The 13940-nt window shown below is 32.3% G+C and overlaps 2 protein-coding genes across 2 annotated transcripts; one reads left to right on the top strand and one right to left on the bottom strand.

Annotated features, from left to right (window-relative positions):
- Window positions 1-1242: 1242 nt before the first annotated feature.
- On the top strand, window positions 1243-2335 carry LOC18011192 (late embryogenesis abundant protein 7). Its single transcript, XM_006392817.2, has 2 exons — window positions 1243-1378; window positions 1853-2335. Exons 1-2 carry the CDS (start codon window positions 1322-1324, stop codon window positions 2303-2305), a joined length of 510 nt encoding a protein of 169 aa, XP_006392879.1. The 5' UTR covers window positions 1243-1321; the 3' UTR covers window positions 2306-2335.
- Window positions 2336-2995: 660 nt separating this feature from the next.
- Window positions 2996-5993, bottom strand: LOC18011189 (acyl-protein thioesterase 2). Its single transcript, XM_006392816.2, has 9 exons — window positions 5587-5993; window positions 5243-5354; window positions 4500-4536; window positions 4321-4390; window positions 4096-4200; window positions 3816-3966; window positions 3638-3720; window positions 3440-3533; window positions 2996-3332 (listed from the first exon to the last, which is right to left on the bottom strand). Exons 1-9 carry the CDS (start codon window positions 5615-5617, stop codon window positions 3248-3250), a joined length of 768 nt encoding a protein of 255 aa, XP_006392878.1. The 5' UTR covers window positions 5618-5993; the 3' UTR covers window positions 2996-3247.
- Window positions 5994-13940: the final 7947 nt, after the last annotated feature.

The following is a 13940-nucleotide window of genomic DNA, read 5'->3' as shown; positions in this document are numbered from 1 at the left end:
TTGTGTTTTCTTTGAAGTATTTAGTCTGTGTAGAATGTCTCCAATCAAGCTGGTTCAAGTAAATCAGAAAGATAAATTCAATGATCATATTCGATCTATTTGGTGTCGGATATGGAAAGTGGAAGCATCAAGAAATTTGCCTGATCTGTTGCGTACTGGTGCAGTTGAACCATTTCTAAAGAACATCTGGATAAAATAGAAACTCTCCTGAACTTCAAAAGTAAATTTGCATTGATCCACATAAAGACATATCCAAACTTGGACAGTTTTATTACACCTAGTTTATAAATTTGGTTCTGATTAAGTCTGGACCTGAATAGATCAGGTCTTGATTCGCCATGTTAAGTGAATGTTTTTGGTAGATTCAACTACTAGATGTAAGCAGTGGTGAAAATATAATAAAACAGAAATTTATTGATGAAATAACATTACTAGTAATGATTCAAAATGTACGTAATCAAATTCTCATTAAAATAGTCATTGATGATTATAATCGGATAAGAACATGTATATATAATCAAGAGATTTGTAATAGTGTCGTTGATGTATCTCAATTTGAATTTAAATCTACATATTGCATGGTCTAAGTCATGTGGTAAATTTTACTAGTAATTTTATGTTATTTTATTTTACTTTATAATCCGAAGAATTTTTATTTGGTAATAATAATAATGAAATTTGGATAATAAAATGGAAAGCAATTCACTCATATAACTTTTTCTTATTTATCTGAATATCATTGAACCCAAAAATAGGGAATAATTAAAAATGGAGTTTGTCTCCGAATAACAGAATAGCAGAGACTGAATACTTACATGAGCTCCAAAACTGAGGTGAGCAACAGATCGAATAAAAAATTTTAGCGTAGTAATAAGTCTTTGTTTTCTTATTAAAGAAACGTAACTACCTAATATTTTAATGTATAAATACTGTAATGCAGTAAGTAAATGAAATCCATGTACGTGAGTCGTGACTCGCCACGTATCTAGCATCTTCCGTAACATATTTTTTTTATTATTTCGTGGCACCTCTACTGATAGGTTGTCATCAAAAACAAGATAACCTAACATTCAACACTCGCACATGTCTCCAAGTTTCGAACTTCGTCTCTAACCTAATCGCGACGCGTGGTTTAACACGTTTCGAGAAATCTGCAACATGTATCTTGTTCTCGGGCCGACAAAGACTTGGTATAAAATGTCTCAAACATAAGAGTCGGAGATATCTTCCAACACAGGTTCTGAAAAATAGCTTTTGATCATCAATCAGCCATTCGTGTTTTCATTAAATATTTTGGTTTCGAATTTTTCGACGAGAGAAAATGGCTTCTCATCAAGAACAGGGTTTCAAAGCTGGTGAGACCAGAGGCCAGACTCAGGTATACTAAATGATTTATCTGTTTTTGGGATATAAGTAGTAAAGTACTAAATGATCTATAGTTTATAAGATTTTGCAAAAACTAAAGTAAGATAAAAATGGTGTCAGTTAGGTCAAAAATAAAAAATTGAATGAAGCCACTAGTTTACGATAATATATCGTGTTGTTTAATTGATAAAACAGTCTGTTGTTTATATTTCTGCAGACATGTTTTCTCATGAGTAACTTTTTTATATAAAGAAAAGCATAGGTCTGTTTTTTGCTTGATTAGATAATATAACAACAAAAGACTGTTTACAACCAATGTGTCTATGCTGATTATTTTGTTTTTGGAAATAATTCAGATTATCAAAGAATAAGAGCTAGACAGATTGAATAGGAGTGACTATAACACAATAGCCACAATCTAATTACATATTTAAGTTAATTACTCTATTAACCTTTGTTTGAATGTAAATCCAATATCGAATCATAGGAGAAGACAGGACAAGCTATGAGAACGATGAGGGAAAAAACAGATGCAGGTAAGGACAAAACTCAAGGAGAAGCCCAATCAGCCCAACAAAAGAGCCATGAAACAGCTCAATCAGCTAAAGACAAGGCATCTCAAGCCGCACAAACAACTCAACAGAAAGCTCAAGAGTCCAAGGAAAAAACGGGAAGCTACATGTCAGAGACAGAAGAAACAATTAAGAACAAGGCACAAGATGCAGCAGAGTATACCAAGGAGACTGCAGAAGCTGGTAAGAACAAGACCGGTGGGATCTTGGGCCAAACCGGTGAGCAAGTGAAGCAAATGGCTATGGGAGCTACTGATGCGGTTAAGCACACTTTAGGGCTTGGTACTGATGAAGGAAACAAAGAACACGTTTCTTCAGCTCCAACCTCTACTACTACGACCACTACTCATGCGACAGAGAGGAAGTGAGATGAAGAGTTGTTTTCTGTTCTTGCTTTATACGTTTGTTTGTTTTGATTTTGTTTTGTGTTGTGTGATTCTGCATGTTGATCTTCGTTGTTGCTTATTGGGTTTAAATCCGTTTATACGTACAATATTATGTAATGGTTTGGTTAATTGAAGACTTGTTTTATCCGGTGAACAGAATTATATTTGTTGTGATTCTGAATTTGATTAGTAGCCACAATAATTATGCTGTTACTGATACAACAAGTTTTGTACTTATTTTAACAAATGTAGTCACGTCATAAATCATTTACAAAGAAATGTATAGTGAATTGAATTTTGCGTTATAAAAAGATGATACAAATCATCAAAAATTGTAACTAATTTATTTGGTAAATCATGTTACGTTATTCTGCCTTTTTCTTAATTTTAAATTATTTGATTTAGTAATTTTTTCTTACAAAAAAAAAATCAATTTCCTTAAATACAGGGTATTTTTTTATAGAGAATGAGATGATTCATCATTTTTTTCAAAAAAAAAAAAGAGAGATAAATTCAACAAAAAAAAAATTGATGAGATAAAAGAAAAAATTGAAGAAGAAAAGTAGAGGGGGGAGGGGAGGAGACAACAATCAAGATGTGAAAAGTCTTTGGTTTCGATATGAAAGAACTTGGAAAAGCCTTATGAGAAAGAAAAAAGAAAAGCATCAAACCTCTTTATTCATGATCACGAATCCAACATGGACAAAAGATTCAAAAGACAAAATAAATCACAAAACAACGAACCATGAATTATATATACCCCCAAGAAACCCACCATTTATACATTCTCTACTATCTCAAGTTTTACATTAGTTTTTTTCCCTCTCTCTTCCCCCACCAATTTCTTTTCGCTACCAATTATTCTTTGTTCTTTGAGGCCAACCATATCTCCTATATAGCTAGATGCATTGCATCCTGTAAAGTTTAACGTGAGCCCTCAAGCCCGAGCCTTGTTGTGAGCCAGTGAACGACCTCATCCATTTCTTTGGGAATGGTGTAGTGACCAAGTCTGCAAATTGGCATTAACCCAAACTATTAATTAACAAGTATGTTCAAACAAATGATAAATTAAATTCATGTTTGCAACTCTTAGCTAGGTAAGTGAAGTTTAATTACCCTTCGTGTGCCTTAAACACGACTTGTCGAAATCCAGCTATGCCAAGGGACTGCGCAGATTTCTCTCCAAACCTATAAGGAACCACATCATCGGCTGTGACACAAATAAATCGGTAAAGATCAGTTTTTTTCACAGTCATTATCTAAAGCGAAAAAAATGAATATATGTAGATTACAAAGATACGTGTTTACACATACAAGTTCCATGTGTAAGAATGATTGGTAAAGATGCAGCACGCCTTGCAGCATCATATGAACATTCTATTTTGCTCCTTAAGCTCCTACAAAGTTAAGTTTATAGGCTTCTATTAGTAACGTAACGTTAAAAAAAATTAAAAGAAAGTTCACACAACAGGAGGGCTTGAAGAATAATTACTTCCAACCCGGAAGCCAGCCGCTAAGCCCTACAACAGCTCGTAGGTTTATAGGATAAGTGTGGCCAGTTCCATAGCGTCCAAGAGCATAGCATGTGGCAGAATAGAGAGATATTGCTGCTCCCATGCTAAACCCTCCTATCCCCACTTTAACTATAAAAATCAGAACAACAATTTAATGATTAGCAAAAAAATCGATGTAATTAATGCATACTATAAAATAAGTTAGCAAACAAAAAAATGCATACTATAATCTAAAATTAGGTTATGTCTCTTGCTTACCATCTGCTGGTTCAGAGGACAAAAGGTTAGCAATATGTGAAGCTGAGGCATCTAAACCTTCCATATCATCATGACTGTCTTCAGAAATTTCCCCAACATCAAACCCTGATTAATGTAGAACCATATATTCAGTCTCCAATTTTAGTATTACTTTTATAGGCATCGAAGAATGTTTATTGAATATTTCAAGCGAATAAGTTTAGAAGAAAGCCAAACTAATCTTACATGCAGTGCAGGTAAATCCACCAAGGCTTGAAACAGGACGTGTAGGAGCGGTCGGGCAAATCCATTTTATCTGTGAATATCATATAACTCTTTTTCAGAAACTTCGTTGAAAAATACCTCAAATTGGTTTTAGTGCATCGATAATGGATTCATTATAAAATATATTAATGGAGTCTTACATTTGGAAGATGCAAGCTTTCCATGAGCTGAGATGAGCTGTAGATAAAACAGAGACAAGGTGAGAAAAGCGTAGACGTTTTAATGGAATTAATCTTGAGTAATACAGAAACATGGAATATACTTTTCCATATGAGACGAGAAAATTGTCTTGTAAATATTGCAGTGAGCCAGTGATCCACCCATAGAGCCGCGAAAGAAGATATGTACAACTTATTTTTAATTATCACAAACTTTAATGAACTTAACAATTAATATCCCATAAGAGAAGATATTCGAGAGGAAGGTACGATGGAAAATCTTAAAACTCACTGTAACATTTTTTTTAATGAATGTAAAATTTATTCAAACAGATATGTTTTATATCTAGTGCTTCATGTTTTGAATAAGAAAAAAAAAACTAAGTGTTACATTAGTTCCTAGTGCTTCATTGTAACATTTTTATATTCAGATAAAACTTCCGGAAAAAAGAAAATTTAATCTAAAGAAGAAGAAGCCCATATAAAATTTGTAGTTGAAAATTAATGTTAGAGAACATGCCAAAATTCAACTTTAGAAAACTTATTTGTTTTGTTTGCTTCTCCCCTTTAAATACACCCAAAAGATGAAGCTATTTCCAAGACATATTTAAAATTTAAGACAACAAGGGAAAGCATCATGCATGAGTTTAAGCTTCAAGAAATTGCTCTGATTCTTTAAGACAAAAGAGTATAATAATACAAACAAGCCATGTGAAGAGTGTTACCTAGAGCCATTGTCACCAAGACCATGAAGCCATACTAGAGTGGCTTGATGCTTTCCTTTAGGCCTCACCACATAAGTCCTTCCAAATTCATACCCCCTTGCATTTCTACTACCTTCAATGGTTTTACCAAATAGAGAGTCATCAACCAATTTCAAGCATAGAATATATATATATATATATATATATATTTCTTCAAAATAATCGGAGAATCCCCGAGCCGAATCCCAGACTTATCCTTTTGAAAAATTATCTTCGAGAAAAACTTGACCACAATAAGCAGCACTAACATTTAATTTAAAGAAAACATATAAATTGAAAAATCAAGAAGTGGAAAAAAAACAAACCAGAACCCATGCTTTGATGAGAATAACTCATTGTTGTTCAACAGTATCCAAACACTCAACAGATTTTTTAATTTTCTTTTGAGCCTTCAAGTTTTAAAATACAAACAAGAAGTGATGATAAATATATGAGAAGGCAATGTGTATATATACACCAAATTAAAGGGATTTTCTGGGATAAAAGAAAGAGGAGAATCTGAATCATTCACTATGGGATGCTCAATGTGTAAAACAGCTAACAAAAACTACTCGAAAAGGAATGGAAGTAAAAAGCTAGAGGATGCATCCATAGGAAAAGGAGGGTATAAAAATAGATTAAAGAAAAGAATCAGTTTTTGTTTTTCTTTATACAGCAAAAGAAATAAATCTTTTTGGAAACATAAGGTATAAAAACAAAACAGAGCAGAGAGCTAGAGGTAACAACACACAGAGAGGAGAGAGAGGGAGACAGAGAATCAATGCCTTGTGGGCAGTGGTGGAGGGAAAATAAAAGAAAGATATGAAAATGAAAAACTTGTCTTCCTAAAAGAATATCAATTCTATATAAAACAATAAGTATTTTTACCTGAAAAATTAAGGCATAATCCAAAAATGAAAAAGAAGACAAATCTTTTCTTTCAATCATGAAAAACAAAATGAGTGATTGATGGATAGTTGGATACCCATTAACTATAAGCTTTTTAGAAAATCCAGCAAGAAAAACAAATAGTTTGGAGATTTAGATTGCAATTAAGGGTTTTGTTTTAATTTTTTGTTAAAGAAAGGGATTTGTTTTATCTAAGAGTTCTTGGATATATTATAAAGATCTCGATCTATAGCAATGATGACAAGTATGGAAAAAAACATAAGAGACCAACCTGGATTTTCTCAGGTGGGGTGAAGAAGATATTGAGGAAAAAGACATAAATCTTTTTCATCAATTTCAACGCTTTGTTCATTGCTGTGTTCTGTTTGCCATTGTTAATGGTTATTGCTCCGTGCCCACCAATAGATTCAAATCTTTTGGGTTTCCTTTGTGAAAATGAGTGAGGACTGAGGAGCCCATTTCACCCAAATTAAATTTACCGTTTCATTTCAAAAATAATATATCTACAATATTTTTAATCTTGAACTACTTCTTTATCTATTTAAGATCAACAAATATTTTACTTTCTCTTATGATTAAATCTGAAAAACGAAGTTGAATGCCTTTAGTCTAGAGGTTCATAAGGGTTTACTTCTGTTACAACAGGTTAGGAATCCGGTTTCTGAAAAATGAAATTTCCTAATAGATTATAGATAAATTATGATGACATTTATGATAATGGTGAATATACAATCGCTTATCATCTATGTATTACAGAGAAAAATTATCAATTGAGTGGTTTATTATAACAGCATGTGATTTCGACTGTACATGTAATGCATATAAAACCATATAACGTAGATTAATTTGTTGGGGAGAATAGAACAATTTTTTTTTTTGTGATAGCATGTGATATAGTTAATTTCGTCTGTTGTAGATAATAAACCACCATAAATATTACGATAAAATCTAATAACCTTCAATAATAGTAGTTGATACAAAACAGAAGCGATGAAAAAAATAATTTGAGTTGTTTTTTATATGTGAAGAAAGTGGAAGAAAAAAAAAACAAATTAGATAAAAAGAATTTGTGTTAGATAACCTTGTTCCTATTCATATTTTGCTAAATGGGAAAATGCACTGTTACTTTTTCTTAAATACATTAATGCTCCTACATCATTTTTTTCCCTAGACCCCTATATACGATCTCCTCCTTCCAATAAACCATCCCCATCCTCTGGAATCTTACCCTTGACAATCGTCGTCTTCTCCAGAAACATTTTTCTTTACTTTTCTTGATTTCAAGGTTTAAATTAGCCGACTTTATAATATGCGTCCTCATCTACGAATCTTCCATTTCTTATCTTCTCGTTGAATCTTGTGCGGGGTTTATATCATTTGCAGAGATACAATGAAACTGGATCGAATCTTGCTCTAGATCTATCAAGATTCATCACAAATCATGACAATGTTTCCAGAGGATGACTTGATACAAATCTGCAAGGTGTGGAACGAGAATCTTGAATCAGAGACTGATTCGAGAAGTCGTCGACGATTTCCCTTTCGTCGCCATGGATACTGATTCTAGGCAGATGTTTTAGTGCAATATATAAGTTGTTAACATGTTAAATTTATTTGTATCGCGTTAAACAAATTAATATCATATTGTGTGAGCCAAAACTCGCACAACCAAGAATTTGTGAAGAGAAACTAAGGGATCTGAAACTTCTAGGATAATCGAAAGAACAGTAAGATCAAAAGAGGATTTTATTGCTGTAAGTGTTTAGTCTTTGTTGCTTAGGGTTGTCAGAGTTGGCGGAATGAATTGCATACATCATATATTTATACTAACTTTCTAAACCGCCTAGCCGAAAATCTCGGGCGAGATTTTCGGAATATTTCTTTATCGCCTCGTGCGGCTGACCGCCTTTGCATCTCGCCTAGGGTTTTCCATGGGCTTCACCTCTCAAGGCTTCGGTTCGGCCCATCCATGCTTCTATACGGCTCGGCCCATCTAGCCTCCTTCACGGCTCGGCCCATCTAGCCTCCTTCACGGCTCGGCCCACTTGCCATGGAGACATGATCTAGCCCACCGCACCGATACACGGCTCGGCCCAAACGTGTTGAAGTGGGGCTCGGCCCATTTCTTTCGATGCGGCTCGGTTCACCTGTCTTCTTTCACGGCTCTTCCCACTGGCCTATCTGCACGGCTCTCCCATTCGTCTTGGTGAGAACGGCTCTCCACTTGTCATGGTGAGAACGGCTCTCCACTTGTCATGGTGAGAACGGCTCTCCACTTGTCATGGTGAGAACGGCTCTCCCACTTGACCAGCACGGCTCTCCCACTTAGCGACCACGGCTCTCCCACTTATCTTTCTTCCATACTTAGCCATTCTGAGGTGGTTTATCTACTTGGGGTGAAAACCGACCCCAACACATATTTTTAGAGTAATCTAGATAGCTGCCAATGTATTTGCTCTAAAACGTAGATACCTGTCAATGTCTTAGCTCTAAGTAAGTTTCAATGTTTTGAAAATAAATAACTTGTTAGCGAATACAAATATTATGTTACAGATGATAAATAAATTGTTAGCGGATAAAAATAATATATTAAAAACGTTAAATAAATTATTAGTGAATACAAATTTAGTGTTAGCAAGATAACATATTTTTTATTGATGTAAACTTAGTATTAGCAAGATAACATAACATTTATCATGTTAATAAAGTATGTAGTATGATAATAAGTTATGTAGTTGTATAACTTATATGTTAACGAAAGAAAAATGATGAAAGAGAAACTCCATAATGGAAGAAAGACTCCTAACAAAAGAATAAGGGATTAAAAAGTAATAACACTTTCAAAGTGTCAGACAACTGTTTTATCAATTTACTGTTTTTCTCATTTACTTAATTTTGACCAGAATGTAAAATTTCTAACAAATTGTCTCTAAAATGGTAGTTCATAATGTGTCAAATAGGATCAATATTTGGTTTGGTGAATTTGAATATATATGTGTGAATCCTGAATTTGGAAAAACATCGTTTATGAAATCTAGATCTTGAAAGAATTAATCTATCACAGTTATATGCAAAACTGATAACCTATTATACTTTTAAGATAGGAGAGGTTTTGTGGAGATGACCTGAAAAGAGAATAATGGGAAAGGTGAGTGGGTCTGAGCACATGCACCACAATGCATGTGTCACCTATAGTATCCACTCTTCATGGCCCAATCACCCATCACTCCATTTTCCCCAATTTTATTAAAAGTTTGAAGTTGGTGGGTCAGTACAGAGAGTTTATACATATCGCAGTCAGAGCTGAGAAATTGTAATCAAAGTGTTTATTTAATCTATTAAGAGCTTACCTACTTAGAACAAAAAAAAAACTTATCTACTAAATAGTCATACAAATGTATCTAAGTTAAACAAATAGCATACAGTCATGTAAAATAATATGTTTTGGATAAATAACATAATATTTGTTAGATACAGGAGGGAAAAAAAGTTAGATAAATCGAAGGATTGTATTTTCTTATATTTCTTTTCACGCAAAAAAATTATAAAGATATATGAAATGGTTACTCTGTGAACACATGGTATCAAATATAGGGTATACTACTATATGATATTTGTATATTGGAGTACTTTTTTTGTCAACTATATTGGAGTAATTGCTAGCTGAAAATAATTATGGAAATGGAAGACCAAAATTAACGGGAACACAAAAATTAGTGGACTATGACATTAGACCTTTGCTTAAAATATGGCGGTATCATATTACATTAATTTATTTCGTTACAAAGGTCAAGTAATTTGCAATATAATAATATTTGTACAGTGAAAATTTCGTATAGCTTTTGCCTTTTGTTAGTCAACTCTTTTTATACCCCCACTATTTCTTAAAACAAAAAATAACATCAATTGGAGAAGAATCAGCCGAAATTAGAAAAGTTGAGTATTTATTTTCTCAAACTTCATAGATTTTGTTATTGCATTATATTTCCGAAGGAGCGATGCTTTCGGCCCTACAATGTTAACTCCTTAATGGTACTCAAAAGGTGTATAGTGTTCGTTTGTTCGTAGGGTTAAAAGGCTAATTAAGGCCATTGTATGTTGATGCGTTTTAATTATGCTTATTAACTATTTTGCATTTTTAATAATTAAGTATATATTAAGTACAAATACGTAAACTAATAAACTTTGTATGATATATCTGTTCTTTCTATATCACTATATTTTTCCGACTATTTGTTCATTTTTATTTTTAACATTTAGATAGCATATTATAAAACATTATATTTTTATTAATACGGAGATACAATATATTTCTTCTGTTCAGAATTATTTGATATTTTCATTTTTCAATGTAAAATTTAATGAAATTTTATTGTTTTTGACCTTTTATATTTTACAGATTGTCTTCTTATTGGCTGAATTATATTTAAATGAATTATAAATAATATTTTTAGTGTAAAAATTAAATGAATTCTTAATCAATGTAAAAAATGTTAAATATCAAATAATTCTGAATAGAGTGAGTATTAGATTACGAATTTAGTATGTCAAATAAAAAGGAACTCGACATTTTCTTTCATTTCTCTATGCACTTCTATCGATTGAAAAGAAAAATGGTTACCTTACTCAATGGAAATATACGAGTTCTGAACCCATATCGATAAGACCCAATATTTGATTCATATCGATAGAATTATGAATTTCTAAAGTTATATGCCGATTAAAAAAAACACGTCTGTTATATGTGATTAGTGTTGGAACCCAATATTAATAAACAGTTGGACTTGTAATATTGAGTTTGTGTGTGAATAAGAAATTAAGTTTAATAAGTAAATGAACCTTATAAATTCATTTGAGATTTGGGTTTGAGCCTATGTAAATGAAATGTTCCTATTGGCTATAACTAAAAGTGAAAGTTTAGTGGAAGTGTATTTGTCCCACATTGCTCACCAAGGAGAAAAATCTCCTGTATATATATGGCCTTCTCACAATAAGGGTCAACAGCATTGTGGAAGTAAAAAGGCATTATGCAAAAACACCTACGCGCGCCGCTGCCGCTGTCGCCGTTGCCGGTGCCGGGCTCGGACTTGTTGCTCGTTGCATTTTTTAGTCGGCTCGTTGCTCGTTGCATTTTTTGTGGTGCAAGGATTCAGACAAAAAGAATGTCTATATTTCTTTGACACCTATTCTCCAGTTACGAGAATAACTTCGATCAGAATATTGATTGGTGTAACAGCCTCGTTGCTCGTTGCTCATTGCTCATTGGCTCTATATAACTGGGTGTGGGTCGTGGGTTTCTTAGTTCCTGCGAAATATTTTTGCATATTGAAAAGATAAATCTTAGGAAATAAAAGATTGCGTCCAGATAATAACGGAAGATTTCCGAATCCTTTTACTTGCGGAAAAAGGAGAATATTTCGTGAATATTCCTTTTCGCCAAAGCTTATTCCTTTCGGATCAAGCTGAACCTTCCAGTATAAATGCCCTCGTCTCTCATTCAATATAATCGAATTCTCGAATACACCAAACACACAGCAAATAATTCTTTCCAACAAATCTCTCTCGTCTTAATATCGTAAGTGTCTCGAGAGCTATAGCGTAGTATAATCTCATTTCGCATATTCTATTACGGGTGTTGCGTAATAGTCTCATCACGGTTGTATCCTGGGATTCAAAAATCGCACCATACGGTCACACATTACCAGCGATTTATTGAGTTAAGGAAAGAGATCATATCTCGACTCCGTGTTTTCGTCTGTTTTCAATCGGATTTCTAACTCTCGTTTTAATTTCTTACCTTAACATATCGTTTATAATATTGCTATTTTTTATTCATGATTTCAATCGGATTTTCGCGGTCTTACAACTAGATCTAACATCGAAAACCATAATATACCAACAAATATCAAAACTACTATTTTTTATTTTTTATAGTCTAATTTTTTTTTTGGATGATATGGATAATTGGATACTATGAATGAAAGTCCTGGTAATTTAGGTAAGTGAATTTAACTGTCGAATAATTAAGTTTATTAAGTTTTTAATAAACTTAAAACATAATACCATTTCAAATTTCAACGAACCGAATGGAAGTAAAAAAATTCTTGAGTACGAATCAAACTAGAAAAAAAAGTTGAGTTGTCGTCTAAAACAAATATAATTATGACTTATACTTGTGGTCTATTTATAAAAAAAGACTGAAAAATAGTACGAAATAAGTTTAAGATTAGCAATAAATTTTACACACAAAAAACGATGCAAAAATAAATTGAAATGTGTGTTTGAGTGTCGAATAATTAAGAGACTAAAATTAGAATTGTAAATGTGAGCTTTATATTAATTAAGAGTATTAATGGGTTATGCTAAGTATATTTCTTAATTGTCGTTATTGAGTAGACGTTAGTGAACCAAATTTATCTAAGAACCGTTGTTTAGTTCTTCGACTAGTTAAAAAATTTATCTAAACTAAATAATATTATTATTTACGAACATACAATAAAATTTTATTATCATCATATCTCAGATTTCGAAAGATTAATTTGTGGATTTCGGTCCATAACCTTTTTAATATAAAAATAATAATATATTTTTTTGGTTTAAAAATAAAATAAAATAAAATAATAATATTATAGTATAGTTTTGATAATCTAACTTTTATATGTAGAAAACTAGATCAATATATAGTCTGATGATCTAACTCTTTTGCAACATTCCATTTCATTGATTTAGATTAAGATCGAATTCGTTCAAGAACTAACAAAAGAATGAAAAATCAGTCGAAGTAATATGTAAAAAAAAGAGAGAGATAGTTGATGATAGTGAGACCAAGTTGAGTGGAACTTTATAGAAGTATATATTTTGTGATTTGTCTGATATAGAAAGGGAATAGAAACTCCAACGTTCGTTTTCTTGAAGTTTGTTTTACTATGAGACTTTTGGAATTTTTGGCGGAATCAATTCTATAAGCATTTTTTATATATTTTCTTGGTTAGGTTTGCTTTTGGTTTCATACGGTGGCAAAATAAATTGTTTTATTTTTCTTCATTTTTTTCTAAACCAAAAATGTCTTATTCTTTCTCCAAAAAAAAAAATATACTAATGTATCTAGTTTTCTACATAAATTAAAAGATTATGGGTAAATTGGAATATAAAATAATCAATAAAGATGTAAAATTATTATAATTCTGGGCTCCATTCCAGTATTCTATTTAGACTTCGGTCCAGGTGTTTTGTTCATGTTATGTTTGCCCGCAATTCCTTACCTAAAAATATGTTCTTACTCAGAATTAGTCAGACGTCTTTGTTTTTAATCATATTTGTTTTAGCCGTAGTAAAAAGCAGCAATATTTGTTAGAAGAAATATAGTGATGAAGCTTCAGCCTTTAGGAATATACATATTGGTAGTGTTGGAGACTAAAAACGGCCTTTGATGCTAACGTCGAGTGTTCTTGTTCTTCATATTTTAGTTATTATTATAATAAATAGAAAAAAGTTTGGATGCTGGTTTAGTTAGTACATAAGAGTCGAGTTTCTTCCTTTTTATACTATTTTTGTTTGGTTTGGGCATCTACCTTTCGCTTGTCTTATTTAGTATCCCTTTCCCGAAAAGCAAAATGTGACACCGAATCTGGCTTCGTTGATATATTAGAACTATGATTGTTGGAAATTTTGAACGATGCAAACTAAACCACCAGCCATCACTACATTAGGTACGATATATATCTTACAAGTTTAAAAGTACATATATGATTGTTTTTGTAATCCAATTTTG

The sequence above is a fragment of the Eutrema salsugineum genome, unplaced genomic scaffold (genome assembly GCF_000478725.1).
Source record: "Eutrema salsugineum unplaced genomic scaffold, Eutsalg1_0 scaffold_7, whole genome shotgun sequence".
Classification (NCBI taxonomy): domain Eukaryota; kingdom Viridiplantae; phylum Streptophyta; class Magnoliopsida; order Brassicales; family Brassicaceae; genus Eutrema; species Eutrema salsugineum.
This window is presented reverse-complemented; position numbering and strand designations above follow the sequence as displayed.